At 39.9% G+C, this 22,078-nt stretch overlaps 1 protein-coding gene across 2 annotated transcripts; it reads right to left on the bottom strand.

Annotated features, from left to right (window-relative positions):
- Window positions 1-268: 268 nt before the first annotated feature.
- On the bottom strand, window positions 269-17,180 carry C1QTNF3 (C1q and TNF related 3). 2 transcript variants are annotated; one of them, XM_061469525.1, is made up of 6 exons: window positions 16,644-17,180; window positions 11,560-11,671; window positions 8,808-8,962; window positions 5,302-5,431; window positions 3,750-3,849; window positions 269-2,290 (listed from the first exon to the last, which is right to left on the bottom strand). In XM_061469525.1, the coding sequence occupies exons 1-6, from the start codon at window positions 16,929-16,931 to the stop codon at window positions 2,131-2,133; spliced, it is 945 nt and encodes a 314-aa protein (XP_061325509.1). In that variant the 5' UTR covers window positions 16,932-17,180; the 3' UTR covers window positions 269-2,130. The 2 variants fall into 2 exon arrangements, with proteins under 2 accessions (XP_061325509.1, XP_061325510.1); XM_061469526.1 differs by having other exon boundaries at window positions 16,848-17,162.
- Between the last annotated feature and the right edge of the window lie 4,898 nt (window positions 17,181-22,078).

The raw sequence follows: 22,078 nt of genomic DNA, 5'->3' as shown, positions 1-22,078 counted from the left end.
GTTTCTAGGTGCTTTATTCTGACCAAGATAGATTAAAATAACCATGTCGTAAAGGAAGATTAAGTTCCCAAAAGGAATCTTAGAGATTTAAATTTTATGTGTGTGCATAAATATACAAACATATATACGTGTAAAATAAACTTATTTTGACCCTTAGTTTTGGCTTTCTCCCATTCAGTAGCAAAATGAATGCTTAGGAATTAAGATACATCTCCATAGTCTCTAAATGGTAAGGTCCTTGTTAAATGTAGATATGAACAAACCAGTATAATTTTATGACTATTAATCTTTATTGGGTAAATGTATGTTTTACAAAGTAAGCAAACATTCCTAACACAAGAAATAATTTTTTTTTCAGGTTTTTCCTACTGTGAGCATTAGCTTATGATGCCATATATCTCATACAATTTGTGCACTAATTCCAGAAGAGTAACATTATCTCATTACCTGGTGGGTGGATTTTCATTTGAAGGCATGCCTGAATTTTACTAAAATGCTTATTAAAACAACAAGGTCACAGGTTTTGAAAACCTCTGTGATGCAAACCTGACCCAAGTTCATAAAGAGACAATAAAACTCATCAGATGGCAGTTCATTAATATTTTCAGTGGTTGATGCATAAAACTGAAAAATCACAAGTCATAATCATCAAGTATCAACATGCGTTTTTCATCATAAGACATGGTTTACATACATTAGGAGCATGTACAAGGACATATAAATTCATAGGGCAGATTTTGATTGGTTTGCTCTGTGTCATGCTACTGATAATCTGTATCCAGTATAAAAGAATTTCATATAAATATTTTCCTAGTCCCACCTGTTTGTTATACATTAATAGCAGGTAACATCTGGTTAAAATGCAATGTCTGTTAAGATGTGATTTATATTTCATTAGATTGTGTGTGGAGAGCCAGAATGTGCGGAAGATACATTCAAATTTCAGTGTTGTCTTAGTATGTTTGGTGTTGTTTCAGATGAAAAGAAAATAGCGAGGCAGGATCTCAGGTACCCAAATTCTGAAAAGCCAGTGGCAAATATTAATGCTGAAGAATGGCCCAGTTCACTGTGACCAGAACTTCTGAGACAGCCAGTGTTTGCTTTCACCAGTTAAATATTGAACTGACTTAGTTGCTGCTTTTCCCGGCTGCAATGTCTTTTCCTGAAATACTCTTTCTTGGAAAGCTGCTAGGAAAATTGTATCAACAACTTCACTGTTAAGTAAATACACAGTATTAGAAGGTACATCCTTCTAAAAGAGCTCCAAGCTCCACAACACTTGTGTTTTCTGTTTGTCCTGTGGGCATATTCCAGCTTCTCCAGCATATATGGCTGTGCTTTGACTCCTTACATTCAGTTACATCAGGTTTTAATAATTTTAAGGCTAGGAAGAAAAGTTACATTCCCCTGTCTGATCCCCATTACACTGCATGCTAAATTACCTTAGCTTCAAGCTACTACCAAGGCAAGAATTACTACCACTCATTTTTAAGAGAAACTGAGCATAAATATGTACTAAAAATCTGTGAAAAATGACACCAGATAAATCTTCAGAGGTTTGAGATGGAAATGCAATAAACCTGAATCCTTGACATCTGTATATTCACATTTTTTTCTTCTATTTGTAAAGCTCATTCTAGTCCAGTAAAAACTTCTTCATTTAAATCTGGTCTCAGCTGAGCCCACTTATAATTCTTCTAGGTCTGTTTCCATGATGCAAACTTAAATGAACACGTAATAAGAACTAAATGAACAGAAAAACTTGAACTGATTGTTCAATTCCTGACTTACTCAACTGAAGTATATTTAGAGACAGAATTGACTTTACTGTGCAAACTGCTCTCTAAATTATTTTGAATCCTTTTCCTTTAGGTTTTTTTAGTCACTTTGGAGATGAGAGCAATAGCAACCTTTAACGATTCACTAGATACAACACAGAAGACAATACATCTGTGAATCTGTGTGTCAGCTACCCAGTGTATTCAGCTCAACTCTGATACACAAATAGCAATGATGGTATAGCATCAGTACAAGCCTTCTTGATCTTTCAATGTTGTAGTGCTATTCCACAGTCAAGAGAAAAATACCAGTTCCAAAAGAGAAGTTTTGTCAGATAAACATCTATTGGTTTTACTTGGTTTCAAAAAGAAGAAACCCAGCAAAGGTGGAGAAGCGCTGATGGTCCCCATGGAGGGCTCCGTTTCCCATCCGCAGCCAAACTTCATCTCCCTTGGCAAGTTTTAGGACTGCACTGTTTCCTGAAGTGTCTGCTTTCCCTTTTGATTCATAGCTAAGAATTAATATTTTAACAAGTCATCTGTTTGTTTCTCAACAATGACCAAGAAAACAACTTAAAAAAATCAAAAAAGCACATTGTTATCCTGAGCAAAACTTTCTTGAAAGGCTCACAAAAATTTTTTCAGCTTTATGAGGAAATTTTGGCATTTTTCTGCATTTGATTTCCTAGTCAAATTTTGCACTTTACCTTATTGCATCCTTTCATTCCTTTCTGAATTTTAATTTATATATTATTTTCCAGGGTACAGGGACAAATTTGTTGTGTAATATAAAACCCTGCTCATTCACCACAACACTCCAGGTTTTTTCCTGTGCTGCTCTTTCGTTGGATTCATCCTGGCTAATCTGAAATGCCTTCAAATCAGGAGTCTTGTGTGCTGAGCCCCTGTGCTCCTGGCACAGGCAGTGGGCAGAGACAGCCAGCTCACTCCATCCTGAGGCCTTTTCATGGGAACGTAGGTGCGTTCAACACGGGCTAACGTGCTGCCTTTGTGTTAGTGTTGGCTCCCTTTCTTCCACCTGTTGTTCCACCTTTTCTGACATCAGTGCTTCAGAGGAAAAAAGTTGAGCACTTCTTTTTTCAGGAAAGACCTATTGGGAAGGAAGCAGCCTTTGGTGGTGTTTCAGGTGTGGGCTGTTGATGAAACCTTGACAGCATAAATGACCTTGCTGTCATCTAAGTGCCTAAAATACAGTGTAATCCATCTAAGCTTTTGTGTCTGTTTATTCAGGCTCAGGAGAGAATCTTGGTTTTGGTATCAGAGCCCTAGTTGATATTTAAGAAATAATACTTTTTCTCAAATACTGTATATCTATATATTGATTTTTTTTTTTTTTTAAAGATCCTTCTGGCTACAGGCTACAAGCTTCTTGACTTGATCTTTATATAAGTTGATAAGCTAGAAATGGATTCTATTCTTGGTGACCATCAAGCTAACATAAAGAGTTCAGAAATCTTTTGTTCCAACTGTGCTAATGATAACAAAGCCAGTAAAAGGAGGACCTTTGCTTCTTCCTCATCCTCACCACTGCAGTTTAATTGCTTTCCGCCTTTAAAGTAAATTCTTCTCCAACTAATCTTTAACAAGGCTGTAACTGAACACTCCCATTATGCTCTTTTTTTGACAGGCAAACAGAGGATGAAGATAGGTTTTAGCAGAATGACAGCATGTTACCACTGGACTTCAGCCCTTACTTGCAGTGCTAATTCCTTTTCCCTGAGCTTTGAGGGGCTTATATTTAAGGCTGAATTTTAGGTCCAGGATGTGTGGCAGATATGATCCATATTTGCAAGTTGAAGAGTGCAAAATACAGTAGTTATTCTTTTTTTATTATTTTGCCCCCCAGAATTTCTTCAAACAATCAACTTTCCATGTTTCTTGAAATATGAGCAAGCTATCACATCTGTGCAAACATGTCTTTAGCATTAAAATGGCATGGTCTTCACTTACCTGTACAAGCTGAAAACTGTATTACCATTATGCATCAGGTACACATACACTTCCTCCACATCTTCATGTTTCATCATATTGAAGGTGAAGAAATACACCCCTAAAAAAATACCAAATACAATGCATTTGCTTTATAGAGGGGTAGTCGTGCTATAGACCTGGGCTTCTTGCTTAGGAAACAACAGCTGAAGCCAAAATTGCCTTCCAGTTGTCAGTGGGTGTTTTGCTTCTGTTTATGGTGTGCCAAAATCTGGTTAATTTTTATTCTGCATATGGCAGGGGTTCAGGCACATCGTGTTCCAGAGAAATGACTGTATTTGAACATGGCAGGACCGCTCATCCCTTCCTTCTCACTAAAAGGGACATTTCCTGGAGGCTGATTCTAGTAACCCTTCTGTCACCTTTTTTCCCCTCTTTCTTGCTCCTGCCCTCTCCCAAAAGGGTGGCTCCAGGCCAGATAAGGCTCAGCCTCAGAGGCTGTCAGACAGCCAGCATGTCACCTGGGTCAGGCAGGGCAGAAGTGGTTTTAGAAGCACGCACTGCTGCTCACTTGGCCTTACCCCATCTTGGACAATGCAGACATAGCCACCACTTTCCCTTCTTGCACAACATATCCTTACAATAAACCTTTATCTTTTTACTCTGTCTCTGTCTGAAAGTTGCCAACTGTGCAACCATGGTATGTACCATGAGCTCTACAAGACTCCCACACACAGGAGACAAGCTCCTGGTTCCTGAACAATTAGTCTGTGGCACTGACCCTGCAATGGGAGCTTGAAGTTTGCATCAAAGTCATTAAATTATTGAGGGTCAAAGTTTATTGACATCTACATATGCATTAACCTCAAAAGGAAGCAGCTGTGAGTACACACCCCCATAACTGTCAGTAAGATGTGCTACAGCATGCCTGGAAAGCCTGACTTCTATTTAATTGAATGTAATTTCCCATAATAGTGAGTAAATGAATGGCAGGGTGAGAAAGGCCAAGTGAAGGAAGATGGCTTTATGCTTTGCTCAGACATGGTTTTGATTATGGCCCTTCCTCCCCCATCTGCTATTGTTCTTCTTGTGCCACAGCTGTGTAAGATGGGGGGATGGATGCAGCTGAAAAATCACTCAGGAAAAGCTGTAATGCCTCATTTCCAGCCACACATCTCTTGCAGGCCAGCTCACAGCTGAACTGCTGTGAGGAAAGACAGGAATGAAGAGAGTGACTGGAGGCAGGAGGCGGCAACTGTGAAGCTGCTGCTGGTGCAACATCAAGACCATGGTTATCACAATGGCTGAAGGTCTAAAGGCCTCAAAGCAGATGGTCCTGCTCCTTCCTCAGCCCTGGCCATGCCCCTTCATCCTGCCTTTGTGCCAGCACTAGGCTCACTGGCTGGCAAGCCCTCTCTTTGCTCACCTGGAAGTAGGCAGCAAGAGCTATGCAAAGTGAGCCTTATGCACTTTGCCTCTCTCACTTTTGAGAATGTAAAGTTTCTCATAATTATTGACCCCACTTCTCTCTATAGCTCCCATAATTGCTTTATTTAGTTTTGCAAACACTCACCATTCACTGGAGCACCAAATCTACCAGTCATGACATCAAAGAAATTCCCAACGTTGGTTTCAACACTGCTGAAGATGATCCCACTGTTCTGGTTACTGAAATGAGTAGCCATGGAAGCCATGAATGCGACCTGCAAAAATGCAGTTCTTACTTGGGCAGTTGTTCACAAAATGCACACATGTAGTGGAATCAGAATGTTTTTTCTGTATTTGTAGCCTATTTATTTTCCTGACAGAGATGTTCTTCTGAGGCTTGCTCCAAGGCTGTTAAACTCCAGTAACAAAACTCCCATTGAATGAAACTGGAAGAGGGCTAGACTTCTTGCATTCAATTGGACTATTCATAACTGTAAAAGTAAGTGTATGGGCAAGTGTTTGCAGGTCAGGACTTTCGTTTCGGATTTTATTTACTCTAAAGTCTCTCTAGAATGATGCAACAGAAAACTGGTATTGAAATGGATGATGTTTCCAACAGAAGTAATTTAATTAGTTTTTTATATATTCCTCAATGCATTTAGATTGGATATTGCTTTTAACTGGGTGTGTGAAGTACATAATGTGCAGTAAAATCCATGCACATTAATGCTTCTTGATAAGCTACCTTCAGAGATACGTTAGCATTTAGATCCTTTAGAAGTGGGGTTGCTGGTGCTCATCATTCAGTGCTTCTTCTTTCTAACCAGTTGCCCTGTGGCCACAGTCACAACAACAGAGAGTGGTGGGGGCCAAAAGGGGAAACCAAGAAATTGGAAACTCTTCTTCAACTTCGTGCCACACTTCCTGCAGTGAGACCTATTGGCTGTGGAAGATGTTTCGTACGAAGCAGTGCAAATCCTCCCACACTGGACAGTTCAAATTACCCTCATCAAGATACCACGGAACATCCCTGACAACTTGTGTAGGTCTTTTGTGCGAGTCTGTAGTCTGACTGACAGTAAATGGGGTACAGGGAGACTTGCTGCATTTGAATGCCAGAAGGTCACATAGTGACTTGGCATTTTATCTCTATCTATTAACAACTTCTTAGATGAGAAGTGTTAAATTACAGTTATTACTGCCCATTGCAAAAATGAAATTTTTAATGAGATTCCAGCTATACCAATACTAAAAAAATATCCACTCCAAACTTCTTTTGATTTGAGATGGAAGGGAGAATGAAACCAAAAGAGGCAAAATCAAATGCCAGTCCAGATCCAGCAGTGCAAATCATTAGCCATCTGCTCAGAAATTTGAGGAGCTCCAGATGTGAGCTGAAAGCCTCGGCTGATTTTCCTTATCCCTGCATGATGGCAAATTGTTAACGTCTTGCTTCTCAGCCAGGATCACATCGAAGTTCATCATGTGTTAAAGGAAAGCAGCTGCAATAGCAGCTTGATGGAATTTATTACTTTTTGTCTAGATTCCATTTCACATTCTCTTTAACCCCAAGCTACTTTTCTTGGGCTGATGAGAAGAGTTGAAAAAGATGTCCTTTCTCCCTGGACCTCATTTTGAAGTAGCAGATTGAAATGGACATAACAAGTCTGTCAAAATAATTCTGCTACTTCAAATAGTATTATATTCAAAAGTGTTTTTTCCTCTAACTACCCCTGCTCTAAAATTCTTAAGCAGGATGTTAACAAGAAATGATATGCTATACTGCATAAAGAATTTTTGAACACCGGTTAAAAACAGTGATGGAATTTCACTTGGAAATAGGTATTGCAAGATGAGCTTTTGTAATTCATCCCCTTTCATTGTTTAGTTTTTAATTAAATTACTACCACTATCTTTTTTTGTAAAAAAAAATTAAAATATGTTGCTACCTCGTTTTAAAATTACAAAAGGATTTATGTTGAATGCAATTACAACAAACATGTTTTTAAGACACTCGGCTATAATGGCAATTCCAGGTAATTCTTTAAGAATGTTAAGATAATTCTGCTTTAATACAAAATTTCAGTAATTTTTTTAACTATTTTCATTGTAAATTTTATTCTGTGCAATTATCCTATCTTCATGCAACGTAGGATAGAGAATTTAAGCACACACAATGCCAAAAAATCCAAAGCCATTTTCCCACCCTGCACATGTTGGTTGTACTGTTGGTTTTGCTGTTAATTTGTATACCTTTTATGAGGATATAAACCATATATGAATGACTATTAATAGGAAACAGTATTATCCAGTTAATATGTGTAGATCTATAAAAAGATCAGAACTGCCATTTTCCCCTCAGTGTTTGGAAGTGGGATATCTTTTTGTGCATGTTTGCTACTCCTGTTTTGTCCCTTCTATAGTGAACTTGGTTTTGGGGGTATGAATCAGGTCAGGTCTAAGACAATTCCATTAAAGTGTCTATGTGTTAGTGAGGTTGCAAATTCCCTGTAGTTTCTGAGGATCTGTATTCTCTGTGGTGTCTGAAGTCGCATTTGCCCAAAACCAGCAGTGACTGATTAAGCTGAGTTGTGCTTCTAGATCGTCAGTAATTGCAACAGGATCCTAAATGCTTCTATTACACGTAAGCTTTCTGAAGCTGAATCTGAGTGCAGTCACTTGTTGGTGCAAATGCACCTAGTACCATCTGAAGTTCTTTAGAATTCCCACACACACTATTGCTACACTGCAGTCTACAGAGTGGACAATCCCTTTCGCAACAGCAACCAAGGGTCTTAGTTATCCAAGTCCCATTTTCTTTCCGTTTCCTTAACAGACTACATCACATCAGCACTGTACTGCAGATATTTATATATACACACATAAGCTCTCTGCCACCTTCCACATTCCTGGGACATGAAGGAACTCTAATACAAAACCTATAGGAATAAGCCAACACAGTGCTGAGCCCAAACAAATATATCCCAACTCTCATCAGAGCTTACCACCTCAGGCTTGCACCTATGTTTTAATGTTCGTCTGGCTTTTGGGTAGTTCATTCATAGGCAGAACCCGCATGCTTCTCAACATGTTTAAGGTATCTAGACATGCAAAGCCACAGATAGCTACTGAGAGGTTTCTTTCAAAAGCAGAGAACTTCTGTCTGCACTTGGAGGTTTTGACCCCATGGTTTCAAGAGCTGGATACATACGCTTTTGAGAATCTCACAAAGGCTGGCTGACCTGAGAAGCATGTGCCCGAGTGACTCCTTTACTCCTTTTGTATGCCATGGGAAGCGCAGTTATGTATGTGATACAGCTTGACAGAAAAATGATAGTCCCGGCTATTCTCTTTTAATAGCCCAGATACTGGCTTTCTGCCCTAAAAGGGAACTGTGTATGTTTCTTGCTGCCCATTTCTCAGCTGGATTCTTACTGTAAAGAAAGGCTAAGCTGTAATGTCTGCCTTTTCCAGGAAGATCTGACAAAGCACATTTGTCAGTCATGACAAGGGGTATATATGTCTCTCACTATATTAATTTACAGGGGAATTTGCTTTTTAAGTATCTTACAGTATTTAGATGCTGTTTTTCAGAGAAGAAAACCATAACCAGAGAACTTATGCAGCCAACACAAGCCAGAGATTTTGTACCTGTAGCTCTGGAGGAATCCCAGGGTAACCCTTCTCCCCTTTGGGTCCATGATGGCCACGCTCTCCCCTTGGTCCCATATCTCCTTTGTCTCCTTTCTCGCCTTTGGCTCCTTCCTGTCCAGTTGCTCCATTATTTCCATTGTTTCCATGATTCCCTTAAAGAAAACAGAGCTTTCTGTTTAACTTAAATAATTTCATATAATATATTTTAATAGATCTGTGACAGGGTCCTTTTTCACCAGTTTGCAAGACATGGAATTTTCAGTATCATAAACCCCAGACTGAGCTGCGATGGATAAGAAACAGCTGTGTGGTTAAACTGAATGTGAAGGTTCTGATGAGTAAGTTTCCAAAAGGATGTAGATTAATGTTTAAGAGTTAACCTTCATGCTGTCTTTGTGTTGCTGGATAAACTGCCAATGTCTCAAGTCATTGTGGTATTGGGGAAATGTGGAAGGACAAGACCTCAGCAGACTTGAGGCTCAAGGAAAGAGAAAGCCATGGCCTACTGGTACATACCAGGAAGCCTGCATAAGCACTCTTCCTTTTGTGTATTTCCTGATAAGCTGTGTTAATAGGATAGGATAATTTTGAAAAACATTTTTCTGCCTTTAAAACATGTCCCTGGCCGTGAACTATCTAAACGACCCCTCTGAGCAGAGGATGCTGCTTAACTGAAAGGGTTTGATTGAGTACATTCTCCTAGATTTAAAGAAATACTTTTTTTTTAATTGAAGCTTTTCTGGGTTATATATTTCTTGCACAAGTGTCACTGTAAAAACATATTCCTGCATCTGATGCTTAATGAGGGAATTACTGAGCAAACATCTGTGCGACTGACAGAATTTTGAAGTTGGCTAGAATCAATGAACAATTATTATGCCTACCTGAAGCAAAAGCCTGACCTTTCAAGTAATTACTCATGGGATTAGTAAGTGTCACCATTGTTCTAATTCTACCTGAATTGAAATTAGATTGTCACTTGGCTTGTTCTCTGATTAGTCACTCTGGTTACAAATTTACAAGAAGAATGATGTTGTTTGATATGAAATCTAATGGATAAGTGATTCTTCAGAGTTTTTGTAGTGTGAAAATTAAAAAAATACTTCAAACAAGGAAGCTAAATGGTGGAAGAAATAACCCAATTTTTGTTTGGATAAAGAAATCAATAACTACTAAGAGTAACAAGAATGATCCTTCGTGTAAAGACAGAACTACTTCTCTGTCAGTTCAGAACAGAGTCATTTGATTCAAACAAGAGAGAAGCGGTTGTTGTCATTCCCCTTATGGGCACAAGAATACGAAATGTGGCAGGTGAAGGAGACAGAGAAGTTCCAGGGTGCAGAAGGTAAGGTTGCTATCAGCCATACATTTGTGGCATCCTGTGGTGACAAGAAGAGTGACTGAGAAACATCCCCACATAAGAAAAGAACAAAGCTGGAACCGGGCTGTGTCCCAGTGTGTCCACTACAGCCTTGAAAGTGTAGGTCTAATACAAACTTGTGTCTTGCTTCTCAGAAGCCAACAGTTTATTAATGTGTAATGCAGTCTTTCTGGACAAGAGACTTCACCATTAGATATTCTTACTTCTGTAATGGTACTTTTATACAGGATTGATGCATGAATAGCTCACAGTAGGCTAATACCAGGTATGCCTATTGACCTTATTTTGCCTAACATATAAAATACGTCAATGTAACAGTATTTCAGTATCTTGCCAGCTGAAGCTAGTTCTTGAAACACTTAATTCACTCAGATTTAACTTCATAACAGTCAGGTTTAACTGTTACTGTAAACTGCTTCTACCCAAAATCACCACATTGATTTTTGGTGTGTATGCTTATCTGTCATGTTTGTTTACTGTCAGTATATTTGTGAGGCAGAAGGATTATGAAATTGCATTTTTATATTATACATATAAAATGATATATACATATTATATATATTATATATAACATATTAGCTTTGGAAGATGAGGCAAATCTGACAGTCAGTGACATTTTTGGGGGCTGGAACTAGATGCTTTTAAGGTCTTTCCCAACCCTAACCATTGTAATTGAACCGGTGTTCATTTACATTATATGCATGCTGTAAGAACAACAATTTTCAAATCCCTGAAGATAGCTGTAACAATCTTACCCCAACAGCTATCTTTTTCCCTTCTCTAGGCTCTTCTTTTTCTCCTGTTATCAGATAGCCTTTTCTTGTGTATTCTGTTCTGTGTGCATTTTTAACTGTGGGGGGAGAGGTGGGGAAAGGTACTTTTTTATTATGGAAGACAAGAAGAAGGAAAAGAAGATATTTCTATGAGTGAAGCATTTTTTTGTGCGTCTCTGCAAAATATTGGCTAGCAGCATGCTACATAAAAAAGTTTCTGAATGCAGCACACAATAGCATAGCTGAATATTCAAAGGTTATCGCAATAATCAACTCCAGCGAACAAGTTCTTCCAACTTTAATGGAAGTTTCATGCTGCTTTAAGAAGTTAGACCAATTTTGCATAGAAATGTAATAAGAGTACATTCAATATGAACTTGTGAAAGCTGAATTTTAATAAAAATGGGTTTTCACTGAGGAAAGCTGTAAAGTTGAATTGGAAATCTCTGTCTCCACAGAAATGATAGAAAAATTTGTTGCTGAATCTGTCATGAAACACTGATATTTGGACAATTCTTTGATATTTCATAGAATAGCCTGTAACTTACAGCCTGAAATTAGACTGATCAAAAAATGAACTAGACTTCATCTTTACCTGGCATCCCAGGGGGCCCTGGAGGTCCTGGGGGCCCTTGGTAGAGTCGAACTCCAAAGTCACCACGGCAGCAGGAACTGCAGTCTGGATTCTGTGGTCCACTTTGTGGGGGCTAAGTGCGCAAAAAGAAGCTTTAAATAGCCCATTCATTGAGGGCATCAATCACATGCATGTCGATTACAGGGTCTTCATTATATATTCTCTGTTTATATATTTGGTAAGTTTTCAAAACACTTCTTATGTGGGCTGAAATCTCCCATGCTTCGGTTGTCCCTCAAGGTACTATTTTTGGAAGATTTAAGGGAATAGCTCTTCAAGCGTTCTAAGTGCTATATGGATATTTAAAAAAAAAACAAACAACACTTGTCAAATAATGAGGGGGTTAAAAATAAAAGAATACCAAGTAATGAATGTTGGAGGAGTATTACAGTTAGGTTCCCCTATCCTGCTTTTCAGTGATCCCACACTTCAGCTGACCTTTGTTGGCAAAAAAGTGGTAAGACATAAAGGGAAGACATAAGACATTTGACCTTCAGCAATGAAGTATTCTCTACTAAACATAAAGAAAACTATGTTGGACCACCCAAAGGAGATATCAAAAGATGTATGTGTAGCATATTCCTGTTTGTGGCCCTAGACGTGCATATTTACAGGTTACTAAACTTGGGAGAACCTAAAAATGTGCCAAGAAACATGACAAAATTTGACATGACCACAACAGCTGGTGTTAGGGCATTTGATTATCTTGTGATTGTGTGTATATAACTATGAAAACCCATTACTATGCTGAAACTAATATAGTAGCATAAATAAAGTAATGACTTTATTATATGCAGCTCTACTACTGTAATAATAGTTTGATAATAGCTTTGTTTTGGTACTTTGCTTTTCTGTATTATTGTATTTATACTTGTGGAGTCTCATTCAATCCTGGCTGGATTTTGTAACTAGGCACTTGTGGTGATCTATTGGTCACAAATCTCCTTATGGGTCAGCTGAGGTAGAGGTCCAGAATCTGATTTTATTTCTCTACCTCCATCTCATTTCTGCCTCTTGTTTCTGTTTCTTACAATTCTTTGTTATTATCATATGGTGCAAATATGCAGATCTTCAATTCTGGAGGGGAATAATTAACACTAATCTGACTACTACTTTTCTCTAATTGTTCTACTGTTTGTTTTCTTCCCTTTTTTCCCACTCATCTGTATCATCATCAAATTATTTGCTTAATGCAGACCTGTCGGTTTAAGGGCAGCAAACAAACCTCTGGTGGGATGGAAGCTGCCAAACGAACATGTGCTTTATTCCTGCCCTCAAAGTCATCAATTGGCTTGATCTGAAACCCTAAAGCTTTTGGCCCATGTTTTTATCAACACCACGCACACCCCCTGCATGCATTAATTTCAAGAGGCTTGGGATTTTATGTTTCTGGATACAGAAAAGACCTTTCATGCCACTAAAATACTGCAACTGCTCCAGTAGAGCAGACTCATGTTCTCTGCAGCTGGAACCACCAACTGAAGCTACCATGGGAATAAAAGCTGACCTGACAGCTCCACAAATACGATTCGTATTTAAAGAGTTACAGAAATGTTAAGATTTGCCAGTGGGGAGAAGGTCTTATTTATGGGTTTTGATCAATACTATGCTTTTTACGTTAATTCTGGGTACGGTCTATACTTTATGAGAAAAATTAGTTCTGCCTGTAGGACTGTCTGTTCCATGAGAACCTGTTTGTATCTTTCCTGCTGTTTATCTCCTCCAGCTGTTTAGGAAGAACGTAAGTGACAATCACAAGGTACACTCTTTATAACATGAGAGAAGTAGCCCTGCTTTCAGGTCATTTTCAGTCCCTGAAAGGGAGCCAAGTACAAAACAGCTGGAAGTCCGCAAGCATTTTGCACCATCTGAAATGCTAATGTTGTGCTGAGATTAAAATCTCCAGCTCTTTTTTTACAGTGCTCCATATTCATGTCTAATTAGAAGGCAAACTATTCACAAACCTGCCAAGAACAAGTCCTAGAAATATTCAAAAACTTAGAACTGTGGCTTGTAGGGAAGGCATGAATCTAGCAAACTGGACTGCATGTGAGATTCTGTCTGTGCAGGTATGATTTGTCTTCTTTATCCAATGCACTGAAATCCTGAACAACATTGTTAGCTAACCAGCTATGTTATTGTAAAATAGGTACTAGTGCTGGTCATAACCGAGTGCAGTTTGGCATTACCTCTCAGAAAGCTCATCAGGTTTTTAGATCTGAAATGAGGCAAGTCCTGCCAGACTGGTTGTATGAGAACAGTTCCACAGACTTCGCAAAAACTACTTACTCAAGTCATATGGTAGTACTGACTTACTATCTTTACTGATCCTTTGACTGGGAGGAGAAAAATCTTTAGCCAGCTGCCAAGAATAATGAATATTGAGTATACTGTTTTAATCTGTAAACCCAGAGAACTTAATGAAGAGTACATTTAAAGGGAGAATGTGTTCCTAAAGTAAAATTACACTCAAATGAGACAAAGAGATTAATTACAACCTACTTGCCAAAGGTGTCCTATGCAGCCATTTGCCCATAAAGTCTATCACACAATGAATTCTTGTCATGGCTTTCAGACCATTAATATGATTTAGGAGCTTATGAAATACATCTGCCACATTGATATCCTAATACAGATAGAAACCTGGAAATATTTCTGAGGCTATTTGCTGAATTTCCTGTGACTTAGTGTGTAGGAGGCAGTTCTAAGCAACAGATGGTCCATAAAGTTCCCTTAACTTACAGCTGTGAGTGAATCTTAATTGGAGAGCCAGTCCTTTTTCACTTCCTGATTAACCTTATGGGTTTCTGATATATTGTCTAAGACAATGCAGAAGACAAGTAATGTACATCCACCATTCTTGGCTCCTGTTCTGAATGCAAAATAGTATGTCTCTGTGGGGCTAAGGCTCTCTCTCCTTGCCCCTTCCCTAGAAAACAATTAAACAAACCAAATTTGACAAAAATCAGGGTAAAACACCAGTAGGCAGAGGGGTACTTGAAGATTTTCAAAGAGCAACTTGAAAAGGAACAATATGTCTGGTATGGCTCTCCCCAGTCACAGAGTTCTTGCACTTGAGAAATGTCATTGTATTTTATGTAAGTTACCAGCAGGGTGGAAACTGGCGTTGTACCCAGTGCAGCAAAGACAAATGCTATTGTCTCTATTCCACAACAGGGAATAGGACCATTAAACAACTTTAGCAATAGGGATAACTTCTCTAACCAGACCTAAAATAACCAGGAAAGTGAGGTGAAACAGCTTTCAGATAGCTCAAGAGGAAGAGAGAGGTTTGATATGAATTAAAATATGTCTTTGTTCCTTCTCTGCCTGAAAAACCCTGGATCCTGGAGATGGAAAATACCTATTGTGTCAGCCATTCTGTGATGGATTATCCCTGTTGTACATCTGCTAGTGCTCCATTTCATTTCAGTAAGCCAAAAATTGCATCATTTCCCCAGCAAAGATTGCTTCTTAGAGCAGATCTGGCAGGTAAATGACTGCCGTCAGCTGTACTTGGCCCTGCTGGGTTTGGTTTTAATGCCACAGCCTCTTCCCCCAGGAGGCAACTCCAAATATGTTGCATTAGATTCTCTGATGAGAGACACATGCACCACATGCACAGTGACACTTTCTGTGAGGGGAAGTTTCACTCCTAAAACAGTTTTAATTTTGTATTAAACCCTGCATTATCTGAAATTATGTCAGTTTAAAGGAGAATCTTCTTAAAGTACCAATAATATATGGTCTGTAGTATGCAGATGCACAATTGTCTCTGCAGTAGAGAGGTACACAGACTAGCTGGCTCATTTAACTGTATACCTGATGGCTTACAGTGTTTACATGCTGCAAGTGCAATTTAACATACCTACAATTAAATATCTATTTTACCGAATACACTGGAGGAACATACAACTCCTTCCCAAGAAATACAAAATGCAAAGCACTATGAAATTTAAATACAGGGAATGTAGTGGTGTATTAAACCTATTCCCATACTTGGATGTGTTTCAGTTATTCAAGCCTAGAGCAGGATTAAAATCAAATCTCTTCTCTGCTGAAGAATGTTATTATTCAACACTTTTCTGCATGTCCATGATTTTTAGAATTCAAAAAATCATCATTTGATCTGAAAGAGTTTTAAAGAACAAATTATAGAATGTGAACTATACAGAGCTCAGACATTTGTATCAGCAGTAGGAGCAAAAGACTCAAGTTCTTGTTGTTTCTAAAAACATCCATCCACAAAAACTTTGTTTGAGTGGAATTTTGTTTTGCCTAGTGCTAGAAAAAGCTTCATCTTCTGCCCTTCAGATTTTACCTTCTAAATTGGACTGAAATATATTACGTATAATGAGATTATGTCATTTTCCCTTTGCTGTGAACTAATGACTGTAAAATCTAAAATGCTATATAAAGGGCATAGAAAGACTCCCAGCTTAAAATGCAGATACTATAGATGATTTAGTTTCACTCTCAGACTTTTTTCCACTGAAACTGTCAAGTTGACATATTTTATTATTAAATCTACTCATTACAGTAGCATTGGGTTTTCTCAAGCTATTGTTATAATAAAAATTTTGAACACTGAGAATTTCATTGTGATTGTCTCAAGCTCAAAAATATACTTTGTATACATAATTATCAAGCAAACTTATTCTCTGCTACTTCAATCTTTCCACATACCTCCAGAAATTATGACATTTTCCTTCACATCCAAGTGAGATAGCAGAATCTAAAACTTTAATACATTAAATAAGTAATACTTTGACATAATTAAGAGACTGTATATCATAATATATGACTGCACAGGATCAGAGGTTCAGCAAAACAAAGGGCTGCTGTCTGTATTGAAACCAGTGTCCCCAGCCACGACTGGTTCTACCAGCTCATTTAAAGATCCTATAAAGCAACCAGAAGGATACAGACCAATACACACTTTTAATAAAAGTATTTCATAAATATATCACTAATAATCTTAGCAAAAAAAAAATAAAATATCTCATTAGCTTTAAAGATATCTTTAGAAGATTAATTCAGAGTACCTGGACTCTATCTGAGGTAGTCAGTTCTACATCATCTACCTCTGGTCTCAGGACTTTGTGGTCTGTAGAAGTGCTATTATCAACAGTCCACTCTATAAGTTGACTCCGCTGTTTCAATATTTCCCTGCTTCTGGAACCTTTATGGCCAGTCTGGTGATGACTTTGCAATACTTTGGCCACTGGATTATAAGATCTTCTGCTCACCTCCATGTATTCATCTTGACACAGGCAAAATGGAAGAAAAAATAAAGCTAGCAGATGCCAACTGATGAAATCCTTCTCTGCCATGTTATTCAAAGTAATTTTTCAGGAGTCCAGCAAATGCCTTGCAGGAGAAGCTCTTTGCTGCACCAGGAGCTATGTGGTCCTTTCAGCTTTTCCACTAGTAAGCCTGGCACTGAGACCAGTACCAGGTTTTATACAGTTGCGTGCAATAAATAAAACTAAAAATGCCAAAGTGACAGGATCCTTCATCCAAAATCAGTCATGCTCCTTTAAACAAACCAGGCATTATTCACCACTTCACCACCACAAGGAAAATTGATTTGTATGCTGGAAATGACCACAGCATTTAACGGACTCCCGTGGTTCCTATTTGGGGGCATTAAAAAATGTAGCACCTTTTTTTTTTTGGCATGTTTTTGTTTAAGTGTGAAAAAATGTGATGGAAATGGAGAACATGTGGCTAATGGTTTACGCTCCTTCATTAGACATGGAAAGGCTGTGAATTCACATTCTTAAATGTCTTTTGGACACAGTCACCTTCCTTATTTGCCAGGAAATTCACACACACAACTGCGTCAGCCCAGTTTGAAAAATCCTTCCAAGAGCAATTAGGAAACAAAAGCACAAGAGGAGCTTTTGCATATGATCCTACCCCAATGGCTGCTTCTGACTATGCTTTTCATTCACTGAAAGCAAAATATTGAATTTCTGTCAGTTGGCCAACGGTGGAAGCAGACTGGGTAAGTAGTTCTGAAAAACTGGATTGAATTCAGATTCACAGAGCCCCATTTCTCAGCATTAGTTCAACCTACCCAGCCAGGCAATATTTTCTCCCTTGAGTTCCCAGTGTTTTCCTAAATGCAACTGCCAAACCAAGTTTTATGTCTTTGCTGCCAAGTAAATAGATTTACTGGGGACTTATTTCAGACTAAAAGAATCAAATTATATAGGTATAATAATATCCTTTTATTTTTTGAACCACCCACTAGTATCCTCTAAAACCACAACTGCACAATTCAGTGCTGCAAATGCATACACATCCACGCGCACACCCAGCCTTCCTTAGAGCAAGTAGCTACTTGGCCTGTGAGAAACCTTTCACCAGTCTGTGGCTACAGCATTACTGAAGGCATCAGTCCCAGCTTCACATTGTGATGGACTGGCTCACACTTAAGTTGTTCAAGACTGACCACCCTGCTTAGCATTTGTGTGGGGCTCCTCTATGCTGGATGAAATGTGAAGGCTCTGGTACAGGCTGCTACCTAGGAACATCTGTAGGATGTAAGGCTCAAGCAGCAAGGATTTTGAAAGGGGCTGTTGCTTTTCTGTCTAAATGGAAGATGAACCCAGGAGAGAGATCTGGGATGTGAAGGCTGCTCATTCAGATCCTTGTAGATGCTGGAAAGGATGAACAGTTTGTTGCTAAATGATGGCAAGAAAGCACTCTGTTTTGTTCAGCTCTGAGGCCTCCGACATAAGAAGAACATGGAGCTGCTGGAGCAAGTCCAGGGAAGGCCACAAAGATGATCAGAGGAATGGAGCACCTCTGCTATGAAGACAGGCTGGGAGAGTTAGGCTTGTTCAGCCTGGAGAAGAGAAGGCTTCGAGGAGACCTTATAGCAGCATTTAATATTTAAAGGATGGCTACAAGAAATCTGGAGAAGGACTTGTTACAAGGGCATGTAGTGACAGGAGAAGGAGGAATGACTTTAAACTGAAAGAGGGAAGATTTAGATTAGATATTAGGGATAAGCTCTTCCCTGTGAGGGTGCTGAGGCGCTGGCACAGGGTGTCCAGAGAAGCTGTGGCTGCCCCATCCCTGGCAGTGTTCAAGGCCAGGTTGGACGGGGTTTGAAGCAACCTGGTCTAGGGGAAGGTGCCCCAGCCCTTATCAGGGACTTGAAACTAGATGAGCTTTAAGGTGCCTTCCAACCAAAACCATTCTGTGATTATGATTCTACATTCACATCCTTTCTGATCCGAGAAGATCGTAGGAGGCAGCAGGGCAGGGCAAGTCACATCATGGGAGACGGAGATGCAATGGAGGGGAGTGAGCAATGATCAGTTGGGTATGTCTGCTGGTGGCATGAGTACAAAGAGTGCCAGCATTGGCCTGTACCCAGCCATTCACCTTGACGATACCCTATTGAATAGTCTACAGAGAGGAGTGTGTGGCTGTGCCAGTCCCTCAGAAAGGCAGTGCCACTCACCACAGACACATGGGGTCCAGGCTGAGCCAGCACAGTGCTTGGGACTCCTGGGAGCAAAGGCAGCCAAGGGCAGGTCTTCTTTTTTCTCATTCTCCACTGGCCAAGCATGGCACAAGAGCAGAGACCTCAGCCGCTGTGGGCTCAATGTTTCCCCCCGAGGATGACCATGATCTGATTCCTGCAACACTGCAGTTGTCTCAGGGGCAGCCCCAGGAACAGGGGAGGCTCAGCCCACGGTCTTGCCAAACAGAGATTTGTCTCCTTGCTTCGTGTTTCTGTTGTACTCATCTCCCTGATTTTGAAGCTCTAATGGCAGGAATCGTAATTCAATTTCAGTGAAATCTTGGATTCTCAAGCCACATGTTCAGGATCATTGAATAACTCTTCATAGATTACCTCTTCAGCCTTGCTTCAGTATATAAATATTAATTAACTAAAGATCCTTGCAGAAGAGGCTTGCTAGACTGCGCCTTATGACTACTGAAAATCCTGATCGAAAAGAAAAAAAATTGCAAATATTCCAGTTATTTCACTGGGAAGGAGAGATGGAAAGGAATTTACTGGGAAGCAAAACAAGACCTCTGAAAACACAGCTCCAGATTTTGGAAACTGCTGCCACCACAATGGGGTTTCTTTTTCACTTCGAGAGGATTTTCTTGGTAGGAAGAGAGTTTGAAAACTCTGGCCTCTGTAAAATTGGAAATGACTCAGAGGCAAGCATTAATTTATCTTGGCACTTAATAATTTGATTCAGCAAGTGCTGGGACAGCACTGATGTTTTCGGCTGCCATTAGGTCTTTCATGGCTTTCCAAACTCCATTCCAGGAGCTTCCTGTGGCAAATGTTTCCAATGTGAGTAATGAACATCCACAGCACCCATGTCCCAAAGGGAGGAGGAATAAAACCAATGAGATTTGGGCTTCAAAGCCGCCATCTATCATTTCATGCAAAAGCTGAAACAAGCATGTTTCTTGGCAGCCATCAGAGAGAAGAAAGATTCCCTTCCTCACTTTTAATAGAGTCCACCTGGTTCCTACACATCACTCTTCTGCTAGTTTGATGCTACACACATTTTTTGGTCCAAATTAGTAATAGATTAGACTTTGTTCTATTGTTTCCAATCTTTTGAACAGAATCCCATCTCCACGAGTCTTTGCTGCCCATCATTCTCCTCTGTGCCTTCAGCAAGGAGTAGCTGTCCCACAAAACTGTTGTCTACAGACATAAATTTTTGACTTGAGATCAAAAAGCAATGGAGGAACTGATTCTGATTCTCCATTTTTGATTTCCAAATGGTCAAATACACTTATCCAAACATATATGATTCTAAATAATAGGATGTCAAGATAACAATGCTTTGTACTGGCCTATCTCCTTGCTCTGCGTTTGCATACCTAGCATCAGCCTTACAGCCTTTGCCAGCTGAGCGCAAGCACAGCTGTGATTACCTTTGCCTTGTTGCTCTCTGGCAGCAAGAATATGACTCCACCTGGTAACCAGCTGTTTAAGATGAAGTGAAGCACATGGATCTGTTTATGTCAGATAATGAGATATCAGGAAGAAAGCAGTAGCTGCTGGTTGAAAGCTGCTTCCCACCTTCTCTGCAAGCAAAAACTCTGAGAGAAGGGGGACTCGTAATAACTCATTATTATGAGTTATCATAATAACTCATTATTGTGTTATTCATATTGGCACTGGGAAAGTGGGTTATTAGGTTATTATGTAAAACCTGCAGGCCACTGTTTCAACAGGCATCAAACAAAATAATTTACAAAACCAGAAAAATAAAAAGCCTGCTGTGTCCCAGGCGAGCAATATGTAATAAAATATTTACTGTTCTTTCACTTAGAAATAATCCTACTTGCAATGATAACTCACCCATACCAGACACAGGTAATCTGAACTTGCTCTTTCACAAGCAATCTCCACTGAGAAAGTCAGGCCACAGCTGAAGGGGTAAAGGCCACCCAGCACCGTGCCGCAACCAAATTCCCAGCCCACTATAGTAATCTGGGTTCACTACTTCCTCCGTGGGCTGCCAGCTCTGCTCCTGCTGGGCTGCCTGCTCCCTCAGTCTGGCACTGGCTGCAGCAACACTGGAGCCAAGCCTCCTATACCCAATGCCAATACAAAATACACAGCACTCTGCTGCCCTTTGGTTTGCTGCTGCAACAGCCACAGACCTCAGGGTGGCTTTAAAGCTCCTTCCCACCTTCATGCTGACCACTGGAAACCCACATGAACAACTGAGGTGTGTTCCTTGAAGGCTTGTGTGATCTGCTCCTAGTTTCTGCAGGAGTTTTGGTCAATAACTGGGATTCAGGCAAAACCCACAGCTCTCCTCCTTGAGCAAGCCTTCAGAGATGGACCACCAAGGGGAATGCAGATCCACGTGGTTTTCCCCATGTTGTGCACTCAAGGAATGCTTACAGTCACAGTCTGTGCAATGTCTTCTCCATGGCTAAACACTTTCTTCCCCTGAAAGCCACTGCTACTGAGCTCTGCAGATGTGATGGTGCAGTAAATGCTTTGGGCAGTTTGTGACACTCAAGCTGTGGGTAGTTTGAAGTTACACCAGTTCACAGAGGTATGCAGCAGTGAGGTGTGTTTTGCTGGTGTTTTCCTCACTGGAAGCCATCACTAGCTGTCAGAAGACATGGCTCCTGCCCCTCACCCGAAGCAGATGCATCTTCAGAAGGGCCTGGATCCTCCATAACTTGGGCTTTTCCATCTATCAGGGAAAAATCTTGCCTTGCTTGACACTGGCATTTTCTTTCCAATATAATATGAGAGCTGTGGCTCAGGTCCTGGCTCTCCACCATCCTCCACCACCCCTTGAACCCCTCTGGTTTGCCCAGGGAGGTACTGTGGGGTGATGTGCTCCATCACATGTGATACTGTACTGCCACTGCTACCTCATCCTCCACTTTTTATAGTCTAAAAAACATCTTTCCTACTCTCCATACACCTAAACTAAGGGAACCCCTCAATAAAAAGAGT

Source organism: Pezoporus flaviventris, unplaced genomic scaffold, assembly GCF_033815535.1.
Source record: "Pezoporus flaviventris isolate CSIRO_AGI_PZ_B2104156 unplaced genomic scaffold, CSIRO_AGI_Pfla_v1 ptg000057l, whole genome shotgun sequence".
Classification (NCBI taxonomy): Eukaryota; Metazoa; Chordata; class Aves; order Psittaciformes; family Psittacidae; genus Pezoporus; species Pezoporus flaviventris.
The sequence above is the reverse complement of the archived record's forward strand: the minus strand, read 5'-3'. Positions and strand labels throughout refer to the sequence as shown.

What these genes read in the sequence shown, in the direction of transcription:
- C1QTNF3 (XM_061469525.1), bottom strand. Translation starts at nt 16,931, where the DNA reads ATGGCAGAGAAGGATTTCATCAGTTGGCATCTGCTAGCTTTATTTTTT. An exon ending in CTACCTCAGATAGAGTCCAG is followed by an intron (nt 11,672 to 16,643) that starts GTACTCTGAATT and finishes TTGCGCACTTAG; the next exon opens with CCCCCACAAAGTGGACCACA. An exon ending in ACAGTTTTCAGCTTGTACAG is followed by an intron (nt 2,291 to 3,749) that starts GTAAGTGAAGAC and finishes ATTAATTCTTAG; the next exon opens with CTATGAATCAAAAGGGAAAG.